At 43.8% G+C, this 17,833-nt stretch overlaps 2 protein-coding genes across 2 annotated transcripts in view; one reads left to right on the top strand and one right to left on the bottom strand. All coding sequences in view use genetic code 11, as the record gives it.

Annotated features, from left to right (window-relative positions):
- Positions 1–7,043, bottom strand: part of EGR_02626 (hypothetical protein) — a gene marked incomplete at both ends in the record, with an annotated part of 7,539 nt that extends 496 nt beyond the window's left edge. Inside the window, 2 exons of the mRNA XM_024491875.1 lie at positions 2,556–2,624; positions 6,933–7,043. Coding sequence (XP_024353690.1) covers positions 2,556–2,624; positions 6,933–7,043 — 180 coding nt within the window. The remainder of the gene's footprint in view (positions 1–2,555; positions 2,625–6,932) is intronic.
- A 5,519-nt stretch (positions 7,044–12,562) lies between these two features.
- Positions 12,563–14,471, top strand: EGR_02627 (hypothetical protein; the record flags this gene model as incomplete). Its single annotated transcript, XM_024491876.1, has 2 exons — positions 12,563–12,819; positions 14,255–14,471. 2 exons carry the CDS (start codon positions 12,563–12,565, stop codon positions 14,469–14,471), a joined length of 474 nt encoding a protein of 157 aa, XP_024353691.1.
- Positions 14,472–17,833: the final 3,362 nt, after the last annotated feature.

A 17,833-nucleotide genomic window follows, 5' to 3' on the forward strand; every position in this document is an offset into this window, starting at 1 on the left:
TCATCACTTTTCTAATTGTTTTTTTTCTAGACCACTCAATTACCCAACTGGTGCATAATTTTAGAAATGTAATCATTTGCTTCTTCATAGATGTTCTTGTCCCAGGCCCTTTATTGCTGGGTCTACCAGTGGCACCATAGACGTACTTGTCATTTCAACTCGCATACTAGTCTTACTCTCCACTTCTTACGCACATCGCTTTCGCCTCTACTTTTAGTAAGAGGATTGTTCTGCTTTTTACAGGTTTCGTCGTTGTCAGTTACTTAAAGTTCCGCCCCTAAGTATGCTAATGAGCCTACCTTTCTCCCCCATTCGGCAGTTTTTTCAGGGAGGCTTTGTGATTCATGCGAATCCCGTGCTTGTTGGTCGAGGGTTTAGGGATAGCCACGGTGGGTCTTTTTGAGGCACCTCCTAATCACAACACTGGAGTACTTTGAGCTCTCTTTTTAATAATCCAAAACGCAAAAACTGTTCCCCTTTACACTTAATTTCGGAATCCCCAATTCTTTAGGTTATTAACCTGCATTGGATGGTGTTGTAAATCATCCCGTATATTCCACGCCTGGATTTCATGTGCATTTTACTTCTTTAAAAATATATGTGTAATGTGCTTTCTAATCACACTTTCTCTCTGTTGGAACATCAAATAATTCATAAGTAGCTTATTTATCTCCGCATTTCTACCTCGTTCTACTTTGGTGAAGAAATGGCACTGATGCCTGCTTTTTGATTGCGGTAACAGTTCTGACTGTTGCCTTGGCAACGCCAAATCGGCCTCGCCGTAAATGCCTTCTTTTTCTATGCAAAATGTCGGCTACTGATCAAAGCTTAATCAAGTTACGATTATTGCTAGTAGGTCCTGGTCTCTTGCTGGCTATTTACACAAATTTTTCCTTCCAATTATTGTTATGCGTTTCATTTCTCGGGTGTAAAATGATCAGAGCAAATCACTTTGATAATTCCTTCCATTAGATACCACTGGCGGTTTTGGAAAATGCGATGTGATTCCTCGTTTTTTGTGTCAAAAAGCGCTAATTCAAGTTTTTCATCGTTGTTGGTCATTGGATTTCAATGCAAACGCATTTTATTGTTATCCTCACTCACAAGCCCTCATGATCAATTTTTTAATCTTGAAGCGAATATCAGATTCAAGAATCTGTTTAATTTTTAAAATCCGTCTCTTTCTATTGACTTATCTGGCTTAAGAAGAGGTTTTTTTCGCCATTACTATTTATCACTCAACTTACATTCATGCTTTCCTCGTCTTCCATTCACCCCACTTTCTTGCTGGTGATGATGGCTGCCATGGCGGCAGTGCTTTAGCAAATGCATCTAAAGCGAATCCTGGACCAGTCCCGTCCCCTTTCTTGTACTGTCATTACTCGTTATTACCTCAACTGCGAGCTCTGTCCCACTGAGGCCGTGTATCATCTTATTTTTGTAAAAAAGCTGTCTCTGTATATTTTCAATCAAATTTAGTGGAAATAGATGCCTTATTTCTGTTGAGTCAAGTAACAGTTCTCCATTGAAACAATTCGTGCCGAAATACACAGCATATATTTCCCTTTTTTAATCGCTCCCATTTCGCGGGTATGCAACACTTTTGACCGCAAGTTGCTCATTCAGATCCAGTTCATTAATAATTTCTCGAGAGTGGCCTTTCATCCGAGCAAACATTCACCGACGCCTAAAATGCCTCGTAAGGTAATCGTGTACCCCTACCCTTGCCCTTCTTACTCCAAAAGGGTGAGTCAGAGTATTTATTATAAGGGTAAAGTGATTTTTGGACTTTGGCCCTCGTATCTCGCATACACAGCAAAACTGTTTAGCTAGACTGACCTTCTTTCTTGACACGACATCTTGAATGACTACTTACGCCCATCATTATCGTCCCTCATCATACCAGCAATAGTATCCTTGATGGGGTCACTGTTGGTAATTGTTCCAACAATGCCCTAAATGTAGGCTCGTATCGATAGTGCCATAATCAAGTTATGGGAATTGTGCAGAATGAAGGAACAGCTCTACTGAAACGCATAAGACCTCTCCTTGATAGTGGACACAAATTCCCTTATGGTGAGACCTTGGGGGAGTAAAAAGGTGTGATTCTCTCCTGGGTTTCTGGAGGAGCTCGACATTTCAGCTAATGTCTGACTGTAAGGAAACATTCCAAGTAGAGGTCGAAAGTTTGTCTTGTTTTCTAAAGAACGAACGACATCTGGAGACGATACGTTTGTGTCGTAGTCCTGGCTAATGCGTTGGGGAATCGGAGGGGCGCTACTGTAACACTACACACCTCCCCAAGGAAGTGTTGGTAATGTTTTTCACGCCGTACTCTACGGTTCAGGTGAAAATGTGTGTATATGTACATATCTGAATCACACGTTGTACTTATTCCAGACTAAGGCCGTCTTCCTGACCGTGAATTTGGTTATGTGACCCGGTTTATATTATGCTGGCAGTTGGTAGATCGACTACCTTTGCGACATTGGTTGTTCCACTTAATTGCTTAACACTGGCTACCAGCGTCTCAGACGAACCTCGACCACCACTACCGAAATAACTGATTCAACTGCTGGTAAATAACAAAAAAACGCAATTATCCTCCTCAGATTAAGAATATTCTGTATTTATTTGATTGCATTTTAAACCCAATTAATACGATGTAGCCATCATCATCGCAAACTGACGCAGAAAACATCTCAAATGTTTGGGATTTCGATCTCAGGTAGGCAGTGGGGGTATTATTACCAGTGATCAGTCTGTTAAAAATCCACTAACATTCACCAAAAGTGTTTTTTTCCCGTGGCAGCGAGTGTGACAGGCCTAATCTGTCTGCCTTTTGATTGGCGCAGGTGCGTGTGTACTTTCCGATCAAATGGAGCTCTACCCTCCTCAAGTGCCTTCGCCTAACTGTGTCAAGGCGAAGCATTCTTGTCGCTTTTCAATCAGTCCAAATCTTTAAGTTTAGTGTCGCTAATTTATGCCAATAGAAGGACTGTTTAGCGCATGCCATATATCCAGGGTCTGTCCCAGCGGACACTTGACCACCACAGCCCATGTATTTCATTATTCCAGTATGGTAGCAATACCTGCTCCACCGAACTAGCCAATCCAGTATTTCTCAAAAACCAAAATAAGGTGTGATTACCTATGTCTTAAAACCATTTTATGCTTTGATTTGTGGTAATTTCTTAACACATGCAAAAATAGGGACTGCGTAAAAGAGGACGCTGGCATCGCCTTATTAAATATTTGTATGCACTAACCACTTCTTCCCTCATGATCGTGCGCTGACCTTAATTTCTAGGGCAAAAGTAACGGCGACACCGTTAAGCCACTACATATCAGATCTCCATTAATAAATTCATTTTGAAAAAACGCCTAAACCACAGTACGATTCGCAAGGGATGAAAGCCGCGATCAATCTGGATGGTAACTTTCCAAGCCCACTGTCTCTGTTAATCTGTTTAAGGCTTAGCTTCCGAATCCCGCTTTTCTCGTCCGTTTGCATTATTTCCATGTTCCATAAGCCCAGGGTAGCAACGGCCTGACTTTTGTGGATGCCCACGCATTTGGCTCATGTGGTGTAATCCGACGCTTTATCCAAGCCTCTTGCCTCATAATTTCGTCCCAAAGAACTGACCATTTCCACAGTAGTATCACTTGATTTACTGCCGCAGACGCACTCCATGAAAGCACTCCATTTCATTGTTCCATAGAACCAAGAGCCTAATGCGATGAGCAGAGCTGTATCACGTGAGCCTAAAAGGTCCGCTCAGGCGCATTTGAACGGTTCAAATAGGTGATCGAATACAGCCTACCGTTATCTACTAGTGTGGCCTCCTCTCGGGTCACCCGTACGCTTTGCTGCATAATTTTTGCATCAGCCAAGCACCTTTTCTTCAAGCGTACCCAAGGATTGAGGAACTTTTAGGTATATTTATTTATGTTTTTCGATTGTGATAATTCTAAGCGTGTGCTCCAGCTTCACTGGAATGGGAGAAGAAACAAAATGCCTGATTTAATTGCGTGACCTTGAGCCTAGCATAACAGAATGGAACAGAAGGGACTTTTAAACCATTCTTTGTTTTAGCCGTTCAAAGCAGATTGAATAGCTAAGGAGTGTTTGCCCTTGATATCGTTGGAGGACTAGACGAACCCCGAGGCAGGTGCTAAAAGGCCATATCTCAACCACTGTAGTTCACCAGTGCCTGCGACTTTGGTCTCAGCTGGCATCTTCCGGGGACGTGGTTGTCATTTTCGACATCCAAATTAACACATTAAAATTTTCACTCACGTCAATCGTTGTAATTTCCCGCCGCTCACTCGAACGCGGCCCAAACGTGCGTTGACTCTTCATCATGGCCATAGAAGGAAAAATTAGTTGATGATATTACCTCTTCAGCTTTTTATGAGGGAGTGTAATAAGTGATACTTAATTCCTCTTTTTTTTAAAATTTTCATATCCAGCATGAAACAGTGCAATGATTTTTATTTCTATCAGGGTTGTGTTTGGTGTTGTAGAGAGACAGGCTAATCCCGAGACAATCGCCAAGCTGATTCCTGCCTACCTCTCCAGCCAGATGTCTGGTACTGACTCCTCTCTAGGGGATGGTAGCGGTGGCATCGGCAGCGTTGGCAGCAGAAAGAGTTCTCTCTTAGAGTCCACTGTGACGGCATCAGCGATAACGGTGAAGGAGACGGCGATGGCGGCAACGCCCCAGATCTCCGAGGCGCCTCTGTCCACGAGCGAGGAGAACGCTCCGACGCGGTCTCGGCACTCCAGCGGGCGTCGATCCCCCGAGACGCGGCAGCAGTCATAGCTGCACTGTTACTTGTAGCCTCCTGATTCCTTCCCTTACTCACTTGCTATTTCCACTAATGTTGTACACATGCATACACACACACAACCATAATTGCGCTCTCTGTCGACAATTCACGTCTATCGCGCTCTTTTGGTGTACATGATACGTGGTATTGTGCTGGACCCTCTTCCCTGCTCTTGCACACATATGCACTCACGCACGCACGTAGGTCATCTCGTCTGTATTTGCTTCCATCCCCCTCTCTTTCCCCTTCTCTTGATTTTGTGTGTGTGCGGGCGTGTGCATGTGCGCGCGTACAGCAGAGATCCAGCTGATTGTGTAAAATGTTTCTTTTTGGCGCCTTGAAGAAAACCTGTCTCTCCGCACGCTACAGATGCACCTGTGTGCTTGCTTGTTTTGTCGTGTTCACTCATTCCTCCCTGTCTCCGTTGCAGCTCTTTTGTGCGGGTGGAGAGGAAGGAAGGAGTTGAGATGTTCTATGCATCTGGGTCAACGGGCTAGCTACCTCTGCGGCTTCTACTTTTGGCCGAGGTTGTACTCAAAATTGGAAATGGGAGCCATTGGAGGTGACTGAGAGTCCTAGTGTGATGCAACGCACAGGTTATCCCCTAAGACGTTACAAGGTATACTGGTGGCTTCGCTATCGGCGCGCAGAAGACACTAATAACATGTAGTATGGGTGGGTTCTCATGAACCTCACTACATTTCATTGTTGATTTCGTTCCCCTCAGGATCTGGCGACAGCCCTCTCGTCATCACATGTCTCTACGAACGAGTTCCTCTTGTAGCTGTAAAATCCACCATTTTTGTTGTAGTCATCGAAACTGCTAACAAGATGTTGACTCGTTGAATTTTGATATGAAGAAAAATGTCAAATGGAACGGCTCTGATTGTAATCCGCGCTCAAAGCTCATTTTGCTGAAAGGGTTCAAGCCCTACTTTTCATCGTCGTTTTAAGTCCGAGTTTACGCCTGAGGGCGGGATTCCTTACAAACGGAGCACCTGTGATAGTCTGCGCAGTGATGACAAAGTTGTTTACTTTTTTTAACTCATGAACCTTCAGTGGCTGCATCATCTTAACTGCGCACTTGTGTGTGATGGCGTTCTCCGGAATCTGGTGTTTTTCCGGGTATCGTGTTTTTCGCTTTGCGAATGAATGCAACCAACGACTACCGCAACTGCTTGGTAGTCATCTTGCCAAGGTCGTCGCTGGTGGTCCTACTAAACTTACACGGATTTGATGTTTAGTGAGAGTTGTTTTCCTGTCAGTGCGACATTTACTAAACCGGAGTGGGATGCCCCTGCGACAGAATAAGTGATTGACGCCTTCCTTGTCGGTGATGCCATTTTGCCTTAGTTATTGTGTACTCTCACTCCAACATGTGACTAATTCTCGGGGTGGATGACATTTGAGATGTCGAAAGCTTGCCTCAGTACTGTGAATAGGCTTTTTTTCAACGGGTTTTAGCGGCATACGACATTCTGGTAGGGTAGAGATATGAAAAGAAGTGCCACAACGCGAGCAGCATTTGGGAGCGGACGAGTCAGAATTCGCTCCACCATCGCGGCGTTGTAAGGGGAGGCGCTCACAACCCCGATGGCAGTAGTCAACCTGCTCTCACCATATTTTGACTGCAACAACAATTTGTAATGAAAAGTGCTGCCTCAGCAAGTCTCTACGGGTTTCCCTGAACACTTAATTGGTGAGAAATTGTACCGAGTAACGTTAAGCATTGCAATGACAGGCTCGATGTTGAGATACGGTTGGTTGGCTTGCGGCACTTGGTGCGTGAAAGTCCTCTCGCTGAGACTGCAAGATGCCTCCTTCGACGACGGTGCAATGGGTAGGCAGGCAAGCTCCAAGGTGAGCTGTCAGTGGATGATGTGCGTAAGCAAAAACGCCTAAAATCCCACTCCTCATTAGTCGTGGCACCTTGAGAGGTTCTGCTTTTACGATAAGTGTGAATTACTTCGTAAATCTGGTTTACAACTAAAGTTGTCGGTCAGAACTCGACTTTTAGGTTGGAGTTGTCAAACTTTTCCGACTTTATGATGCTAACCTTGTTCTGCTCTGATTTGGGAGTTATCAAATTAACTCATTACCTTCTGCTGCTTTGGAGTAATTTGTTTGCGACAGTGAACCATCACCGCATTATTCAAAAGTTGACCGTAAACTTTAAAAAATAAAATTATAGGAATCTGAAACTCCTCCATGAGTATTTAATATTACCGTATGAACTGAGCTGATTCTAAGCTTTAGTGATTCCCCTTTCTGTAATGTATGTCTGCCTGCTTGAATACATCCTGTGGGCTTTACAACGGGTAATAGTCTGGAATTAGGTTACTTATCATCACAGAGAAGGATTAGAGGACTAAGAGCGCAACGCCATCTCGACAAGGTGGTAACTATGTCTCAGGAGCCTTATTATAAGCCATTGCAGGTACATTGCGTCCCCAGACTATGCCAGTAAAGGCTTCAAGTCTCTTCAGAAATCGCAGTAAGGCATACTAGCATGGGTGAAGAAGGTCGGGGGAAACCATTAGCTTGGCCTTCCAGTCATGCCACCAAGGTGGAAGTACCACTTGCGTGTACTGCGGAACCCACGTAGACATGTGTCGAACCCCCACAGTCAGTTCCTTTATTCTACCTTCCGGCCATTATTTGAATATTCCGAAATCAATCACGAGGCAGGAAGAAAAATGATACGATGATTTCCGTCGCCGTGAATTGAATTCCGATTTTAACAGTGGCTCTACTTACGAAATGAACTACAGGATGTTATTTGCCACGTTTAACTGAACTGAGTCCGGACAATGCTCTACAAGATGTAGACTTTTGTCCCAGTCACTTGTCGAAAAGGTGTTTGTCTAAAGATTAAAACGTTCTAGCGAAACCGTTCTTCATTTTTATTTTCAGCTTAAAAATGAGCCATACCTTGGGAACCACCTTCCCTTGATCCTCCTCACTGTACCTCCAGCGATGACATTGTAATACGTTTGTTTAGCTTACAGTTTTGGTAAAGGGGTCTCTTAATTGCTCCGCCATTGTACATTTGCCGAGTGGGCTAGCCTTCAGGACATGCTAGTAGCCCCAACTCCTACTCTACGTGGACACTACACATCCTGCTTAAGTGTTGTGTCTTCTTTCGTCTTCAAAGAAGTCTCGGTGCGGTACATTGATTGCCTCGGAAAGCAAACATAATCTTCAAGGACATTTATGTCGATTTCGCCAGCTGAGTAATAAATCTTGACTTGACGGAAGAAGATCATATGCTGCAGATGGGAGAATCTGGGATGACCCATAACAGAGAGACTGAAAATGACGCCTACTTTTGGCCATTACTCAGTCCCTTGTTTTGCTGGAAAGCTACAAACAATTGGAGTGACACCAGCTGCGAACTATCCGTAAAAGTTCCTTACGGAGCTGCCAGTTTAGTGAATGGTCAATACTTTTCCCAACTGCCTACTAGATGAATAGAAGCCAGAGAGATAGATGGATATGGCTTGGCACCACTGCAGTGGAAATAAAGTGGTGAAACGAACGCCAAACCCACCTTCACGGAACCATGTTAAAACCCGTCCTTTGTTATTTGACTGGCTTTAGGCCAGTGTTCTTATGACTAGTGATGAACATGCTCGATGGCTAGTACATTACTCCTTCCCCTAAAGCAGTTCCCATACAGGATGCAGCTCCAGGTCCAGTGGAATTGCCAAGAGGGATCGGTGATGCTGCGGTCAGGTATCATCTCAGTGGCATGGAAATTCGATTACTGTGGCAGTTGGCTCATGAGTATTTTTCTTATTACACTGATTCCATTGTGATTACTTTGATTCTTAGTTAACTCTCGGTTTTGGTAAAGGAACCACTTAGGTGTTCCGTCTTTGTACCTTCGCCGGGTGGGCTGTGCCAGTGGCCCCAAGCCATGCAGATATTCTGTCTTGAGTATTATGTCTTCTCTCGTATTCATGAAAGTCTCTAAGCCCTGCAGTAAACTGTAATGCTTATTAAATCCATTCTCTCCCTCGAATTTCCGTCCTAACACTTATGCGTAGCGTGAAATCCGAGCCTATCTACAGTCTGGCCCTACTGTTTACTTATTTTTTGTTAGTAAAGTTTGTAGTTTGAGGTGTTAGCAAGTCACCGTTAGAAAAGCCATCACTGCAGCCACAGCCACCAGTGTTGCACTTCTTCATAACGCGAATTTTAGCACGTCTCTTTGTTATTCCCTTCTTTGTGCTTGAAGAAATAATGGACATATTAAGTGCTCTAACCTCTAGCACCCATTCTGACAACGAAGATGCTCGAAAAATCGGTTGTGAAAGGGGACAGTGAGACGAAATTAGGTGTGTATCTTAAATGCACCTCTAGTAGGCTAAAGTATTCAGATTTATCCCTCGAGCATAGCTACTCCACTTCCTGGGAGTAAAAAAGTGAGAGATTAGCACTTTCGACTCGACCTCGAGTGGTACTGAATCAACTCACGTGTATGCCGTGTTGAGAGCGCGGTGGCACCACCCTCATCTCTAAATCTCGCCCCCCACTCACTCCCCTCCTGCCTCCCCGACCCGAACTGGAAAGTCGAAGTGGGCTTCCGGTTTGTTATTATTGGAACCTATAATTATGAATTGGCATCTGTTTTAACAGGTGTTACCTCCCTTTTGTTCTAGCTTCACTGGCTTACGATACGTTTAAAGCACTTAGCCAATGGGCCGTAGTTATCATGCCCACTTTATAATAGTTCGTATTAGAAAAATGACAACTTCAGAGACATTTATTCACAGTCTGAATGCACAATAAGCAGGTTGAAAAAAAGGTCCGGTTGGGTTGCATTTGATATTCATGCCTCTAACAATAGTCTTTTAACAATCTTCTCTTAAATAATAGGGGTATATATTCATACTCAGGACTTTTACTCTTGGACACAAAATCCGATAATACTGTGTGGAACTGCCACAGTAGTGAGTGGCAAGTGTCCTCGATAGCTGATGAATGGCACGCATGTCATGGGCTAGTCTAGACACCGTTAATCAAGCCGCCAGGCAACAAGAGCAGGTGATGCTAAAGTTTATTTTGAACGGAGGCGAACAAGTCGAACCTCAGAATGTGTACGAGGGACTTTAAACACCACGCTATGGTGGTAGGATGCACGGCCATTCGGTAGGACAACATTTGAATAGCACAGATTCTCCAAAGACGCCCGCCTAGTTGTACTTCTGCTATTGACGATCCTGGTCCCATGAAACAGCAATCACTCCTGCAAAGATTCAGTCAGGGCGAGATGGATAACGATGACCACACTGTAACCGCTCGTGAGCACTTAAAAATTTGGGAATTCAACCCGCGTTGAGTAAGCAGGCAGCTTTTTACTTTTGATTAGCACAGACTTTAAGGGGAGCCTTGATAAAAGCGGCAGGATTTTCAGAGCCGCATCACTGCTCATGACAAAACTTGAAGGAATATTCTTGCTCCAGAATCAAAAGGTGTTAATCATGCTGAGCTCAACATTTCACTACCAAATGAAAAAATAAAGCAGGCTGTCAAAATAATACAGGCATTTCGCACACCTATTCTATGCCGAAGCTTTGGAAATACTAGTTAAGCGCTGTCAAAAAAGATGCAGTTGTACACCGTTGGCGCTTGTTTCCTTCCTGTTTCCCATAAACTCAAAGGTTCCTGTTTGATCTTGATGCCCCTTGTAAGTTAAAAACACATGGGTGGCACGTTTTCAGCCTTACCAATTTATTTGACTGATGACTCTCCTTTTCGAAATTCTGTCATCGAAAACCTCATGAATTACAGTCATTCCTATCTAGCGTGTAAACATTATAAGCGGCTAGTCTATCCAACTACAGGTTCTATTTATAATACACGTTAGCACCACGGAGATGCAACTTCTGCATTTCCTAATTTCGCAATCCAGAATGTCACCTGATGGGTTATACCTGCGCCTGCACTGATTCGTTGGGGCAATGTTGCCACCGCCCAATGGGTTTAAAAGGCGTGCGCATAGTGATTTGATTGGCCGACGTGCATTTAGCTTACCTACGGGGGTTAAAACCGCTGTGCTGGCGCCCGACCCTGGCAGATAACACCTAACACACCAGCACTTCTTGCGGCTACGCCCAGACAAGTAACCCACCTTTCGTTTTAACATGTCTGTAAGTTCATACCTTGTTTACGTGCATACGCATACTCTGCATTAAGCTATCAATACTCAAGTATTTTAATTCTTTTGATTCTTTTTTTTGCTGCACGACTAATACTTTGTGTGGTATGTTTTCCTAATAGTAACTGCTGTAAGCACATGTTTTCAGGCTTCACGAATGTAAGTTGTTTTTAACAATGGCAATCATTTGTACACTAGCAAGTAAAAGAGTGGGATTTGGCCTTAACAAATTGGAGTATGAAGAGGATTAGGAGGATTTTTAAAAGTCGCTCCTCCGAAATGAACAATTAGAATTGCTATTTTAAACTCAATATATCACTGATCCACTTGCTTTTGACAAGTATCGTATCATCCTCCCTATGAGTTATTAACTGTTTCCCATGTAACCGTGACAGGTAGGTCATGATTATAGAACATTTTGATTAAATTCTGTAAGTATTTTTTCCACGTGAGTTTGTCCACTTTCTGTAAACCACTGACACTTCACTCTTGACTGGTTATGTCAATAATCATTTCGATGTGAGCCAGGCTCCTCCACATTACTTTAGACAGACGTGAAAGTAAAATGAGCCTATCATACTCGCTTTTGCGAATCTCCATAACAACCCTTGCTTTGTGTTGCTTCTACTAGTTCAGATTTCTTTTGTATTTTTTGATGGTTTTTGAATTTCACAGTTGATGGTGTTTATTTTTAATAACTGAACTTTAAATGCAGGGCTTTTTGTTGCGGTCCCTAGTAGGACATGAACAACTACGACGCCGGCACTCTCCTTGATATTTTTATTTTTTGTTGCTGGTGAGTAAAGGCGATAGCAATTTTGAAAATATCAGGTCTTTAAGGTATCACGGAAATGACTGGTGAGCAGCATCTGTAGAAAGATATTTATGAGTGAACTCTTCATCCTTAATGCCGTCGCACTTTGCACATTTATTTTAAAACAAATTTGTCAGCGCACCTTTCTTCCTAGTTGGTAGTTGAAGTGCTTTGAAGTTAGGAAACGCCTCTTCAAAACAATAAATACACTCGTACGTGCACACACGTGCTAGCGTAGAGGCACACGCACGATTGGAATAGACGGGTCCAAGTGACACAGCCTGACCCCACGCCACTAGTACCAACCGATGACAGACTGACTGGCACGCGGCTGCTGTACCTAGGCGTCCATGTGTTTGTACGTCGGTGATAAACACCACGGCGATATGTACTGGCAAGTTAGTGCACACGCGTGCATCCATGGACGTCACAGTATACATTTGTGTGCGTGTGTGGGTTACTTAATCGGTTCTCTCAACCACTGCCTCTGCGACTTGTTTGTCCCACATCCAGGCTTCGATGTGGACGTGGAATCACAAGAATGAGAACTAACGGTAAAAAATACCCATCACTACTTTATGGGCCTTGTGATTGAGATAGTGAAAAATGGCATTGTTTATTCGGCCCCTTGGTTGTTTGCAATTAATAGACTTCTTCCCTAACACGAAGCATGTGTTATGGTGAGATGGCTATCTGTGCATGCGTGTGGGTTTTAGCTGTCAATTCAAAGTTGCTGGCAGTTCGACGTGGGCATGGTGCTGCACGGTGAGAGCTTGGGAGCCCAGACGGCGCGGGTAGCTGGGAAAGCGGAGGCGGAGGAGGAGGAGGAGGAGGAGGAGGAGGAGTCGATGCGATACGCTCCATCCGGTCTTACCGTGATATCATCACCGACTTGTCAGTCGTCCGTAGGTGCTGTACCTCCGCCTCCACCACCAAAGCTTCCGCCTCCTCCCTCACAACTCCAGCCGCCTCCACCCCCCCCCTTCCCAGCAGTTTCCATCCGACTACCGTAGGGGGGTACTATTGGCCACTTAACACTGCTTTCAATCAGCCACATGCCTTTAAACAGATACAGCAGTGTCAGTCCAGTGTCTATCCCTTCAATGCAAGTGAGTTCGAGTTCTTTATCTTGAAAATATAAGTTGTTTTTTTTTGAGATAAGGCCTAGCATTTATGCTCATTTTTTACTTTCCGAAGCAAATATCAGTAATGTCTAATTGCGTTGGGGCTACTCCTATTCGAAGAGTAATGTTGGCTTGCCAATTCGGCGGTATTTGACACAAATATTGGCCATTCTCTGACCCGTCAGTAACCGCCCATCACAAGGTAAACTGTTTGGCGATTTGTGATCTAGTTGGTAAATGTGGAAAACATTCAGAGGATGCGACTTTAATGATACCATATCCAAATAAACAAAGGTGGCAATGGTAATAGCTTATCGCCTGTAATGTGGTCGCGTATTACTCAGTACACAGCATCAATCACTCGTGATTGAGCTTCGCTTTTTAGGGTAGGCTGGATTCGGCTTTCTGGACTAAATCCACAAACAACACTAGTGAATTCTCATGACTGTATTTTTATTATTACAAGGTTTCCATATAATAGCCCCAATTGTTTTGAAATTGGCAAGAGTTGCCAGAAGTGAAGGCGACAGCGAAGACGCGTTATCGAATTGAATACGGATGAGCCTTGACAACCACCATCAAACAAAGTCCTATACTTCGACATGCATGTAAACCTACCTAGTAATGGGGGGAAAAGAGAGGAAGAAGTAACCAAGACGTCTAAAATTTTCTTGATGAAATAATGCACAATTCCAGCATTGAGACCACCCCATCGGGTTCATTTAGCGCAGTCTAGTATTTGTAGTAACGTAGCCCTTGGTTAGCAAACCAGAAGCGCGAAAATAATCCTGAACAAAACTTCTAAAAAGTTGGATCTCTGGTGTAATGGAATGATAGCACTGGATTGCAGCCTTATTGGCATGAGAGTCAACTATCATCTTTAAGCAATAGGTTCTATTTTCCACACGCTAATCCGTCTTGCCATTATGCAGTTTTACTTGCCCAAAGATATGGAAATTGTCTGCTTGTATTTCAACTCCTAAATTCGTTTTTGCTTTCGGATACAAATGTGTGGTGGATGCTATCTTCAACAGTTTTCACTCATCAAGTAATGTCAATGCAATCACAAAAAGGCTTCTTTGCTGGTTTGACTTAAAAGCAGTCCACACGACCAAAGTACACAAATGCCACTGTTCCCATCCTCCAAGGTCTCAATCCGGTTGATGATCTGATTAGATTAGATGCTGAATAGCCTCATATATACAGGCATATATATCACCGCTGTCACAACGCGCACAATGACACACATATTTCACGATTGCATATCATCTCGAGGTAGTGTACTTTCTCCGGGCGGCGGCGACGTCGCTACTTTCATAGGGAGTTGGTCCAGACGCACACGTGCGTGTGTGCACCTGTGTCCGCGGACGAGTTTATCAAGTCGTTGGAAGGATCGATTGTTGTTTGCAAATTGGCCATTTTGGTCTCTCTGGCTCTCTCGCTCGCTGCGTTTACATTCCTCCGCGTGTTTTATCCAACCTGCACACGCGTTATACGCTCACACATGCATGGGTCTGGCGCGGCTCAGTGGTGGTGACGGTCGTCGCAATGAATTGCACTTTGTTTAAATTTTGCACCACAAAGCTTGCAGCCGTCTATTTTCAACAAACACTGAAGCAGCCCCTGTTTTTGTGTCATGTCTTGTGGTCACGCACCACGCCGTGTGATCCTCGCCAACGCCTTAGAGGCGATACCTCATAGGTGCAAAGCGATAGCACACGTTGGAACTGCCAGGCATTTAGCTCCTGTTTCAAGATTTCTACACTTTGTTCAATAGTTTTGTTCTTACTTTTAAATGTTATCCTACTCCGAGAGGAAAACACAGTCCGAAATTTGGTTGTCTCACCCACAAGAGCCACTCTGAGTTCGGTTTTGAGGTACGATATACTATACGAAATTCTAATTTGAATTTCTCCTAACCTTCCATGAAGGGCGATTGCTTAGGGTGAAACCTGGTGACTGAGGTTCGTTGTCAATCCTCAGAGAGCCGTGAGCACTGTCACAATGCATCGACAATTCGGTCGCAATGTCTACCACATATTGCCTAAATTTAAAATAATGATTTAATTCCAAGTTAATGCAGAATTTTTTTATTCACCACTTTCGCTTTAAAGTAAACTGAAAGGGAAAATTGCAGCTCATTCAATACCATTTATTGCACAAAATCTTGTTTAAAATGTCACTCCGTAACTCACCATTCAGTACACTGTTGTTAGTTTTAGAGGTGGGATTATACGGATTAGGACCTACTTTCACTTTTTTATGCGTTGAGGCTTTTGAAACTAGGTCGTTTGTTCAGGGACATCTCAACGCATATCATGAGCCCTAGCTAGACCCCAGCTATTATGCATTAAAGGCAGTTTAGTTTTGGGGCTGCTGGGAGAGAATACCTTAAATGCTTCAATGTCCGTTCTTTTCGTCACGATCTGCCCAGGCTAGAATACTCTACAATCTGCGCGCTGGTGATGGTTAAGGGACCGGAGCTTGCGATTACCATCAAGATTCTTGGGAAATAAGCATGCGGGCATTGAAGAGATCTTTTATGTAGAACCGCGAGCTGCGGTTCAAGTGGACACAGGACAGGGTTTAGGTGCTTATTGCTCTCTGCATTTCGTTCCACTGGAGCCTTTTTTGAGACTGCTAAATAAATTATGGTACTAACATACACAACCTCTTACTGATCGCTGCAGCGCTGTTTGTGCCCGGCTCATTATAAATGGTCTGTGTGCGTGAGTAGATTAGCATTGACAACTTCCAAACAATCGTCTTTAAAAAGGCAGATTTTAACACCTCTTCTAATTACCTTGGTTGATGTCCCTTCCAAAAATATTTATCAACAAATAGTCCACTTTCGTTTGAACAAAGGACAGCATTAAACACATTCTTTGTGAAGATACTCGTTCTCATATTTGATGGCTACTTTTAGTCAAAAACCCGCCAATAATGACAACTTAGTTGCATAGCTAATTGCGTAGGCCTTACCAAACTTCCGCAATTTGGCTTTGCTGTCTACATCACTAGCCTTAGGCTTACGGCATGTCGATAATGAAGTTGCTTTCACATTTGTTTGGGCAACAATACCCTTCAGCACCAAACTGGGCACTTCAAGTTGCAAGTAACATAGGGCCATTGCTTCTGTCAACAGAGTAAAGGAATTACAAAGATTTTTGTGCTTGAGGAAATACATCTGTGAAACCCCGAGGGGCTGAAGATAAGAAAATGGCCGTTTGGTACGTATAAACACAGACATGCGTGTGCTTTCAATAAATTACGGGTGGTAGAACCTTCCGCTTTCAGTGTTGGCGTGGAAGGAGTAGCTGATACATCCACACGCACACATACAAATCGAGACACACAAAGTAAACACAAGGGTCTGTAAGAGTCACCCGACATGAGATGTGCCTCCGATGAGCCGCGCAAATTGACTCATCAGTATCCATTCGCTCTAGAGTGTGCTTGGCTCCCCATCCCATGGCAGCAGTTTTGAAATCAAGGCTTCCAATATCAGTACGATTGCGTCTGCTTGTAATGAGTGTGAATACGTGAACCTGTGGTAGGAACACCCTGGTCCACACGCTTTTCGTAAATCAGTTTTTTTAATCATAATGGGATAAGTCAGACTAGATTATCCCTCAATGTCGGATGAGGGGGACGGGGGAGGTAAAGGGGGGGAATAGGCTTCCGTCTCAGTGTAAAAACAGGTGATGAGGATTTTTTTTGGGGTCCACCTGTAGAATTTTTAAATCGCGCCCGCATCCTCATGCGTTGGCGGGAAGCGGATGCTCCATTTTGATTACTCATTGTGAAAGGATATTCTCAACAGGCGTTATTATGGTAGTAGGGCTATTCAGGTAAGTGTCCTGGTTAGAAAGAATACTACAAGGAAAACAGCGATCTCCACCAGTATCTTAAGCAATGCAATCGAACCCCTTCTAAGCAATTGAGTTGGGGACAAACAATTACACTCACCAATGTGCTGTTCTTTCTCCAGTCTCTTGATACTCCGACGGTACCACACGGAGGATTGACTCCCACTTCTGCAAAGTAGGTGTAAAGTGCAATTTGGTAGCCTGTCAAACGGGAAAAGCTGGTAGGACGGGATTGGAGTGGATTGTGAGGAAGTAACTCTTCAACAGCTGCCAGTGGAATTGGCCATTGTATTTGAGGGAGGATTTATGCCAAAGGTGTGGTGCTAATTTATGACTTTCCCCTGGTAAAGAGGGGATGGGGAAGGGAATGAGTTTGGATTGTGCTATTGGTGATTGTGAAGGTGGACATTTATCACTCACTAGTCCATGCGGCCCCGTCCCTAAAGTGGAGAGAGTGAGGAAGGTTGCTTTATCGAGACCTATGCGAAGAGCATAGAGGGAATCAATACCTTTCCTAGAAGCCTTTGTTTTAACCGACACAATTAAACTCCTCATTTCAATCAGTTTCGTAATTACTGACTTAAATTGGACCCTAATTTATCGTGCTTCAATTAGGAGGTTGTTATGACTACTTAAGGCTTTGAGAAGTACAATGGATAAGACAGGATCTCCCCTTTTCTGGCTCCATCCTCTCGTGGCTAAATTTTGCAGCAAACTGAATGCCATGTACTTCAAGAACAAGAGTAGCACTTCCTCCATTCCACTGACCTTTTCTGGCTGTTTTTATGACGATTTTCTTGCACACCATAGTGTTATTCTGAAATCAGTTCCGTCTGCTGTCCACCAATGGAGAAACTTTAGGGAGTGGGAGAACGCTCTGGATGTGTGCAGCTGGTAGTGAGCACATAGTTTTGGGGATAATCCGTGGAATACTTGTTCTCCACATCTCCTCATAAGCCATTTATTCAGCAAGCAGTCTATAAATGAAGACTCTTCATAACGGGCGTGAACATCTAAAAGCATGTTAAGG

This window comes from Echinococcus granulosus, assembly GCF_000524195.1.
Source record: "Echinococcus granulosus chromosome Unknown EG_S00012, whole genome shotgun sequence".
NCBI classification, from domain to species: Eukaryota; Metazoa; Platyhelminthes; class Cestoda; order Cyclophyllidea; family Taeniidae; genus Echinococcus; species Echinococcus granulosus.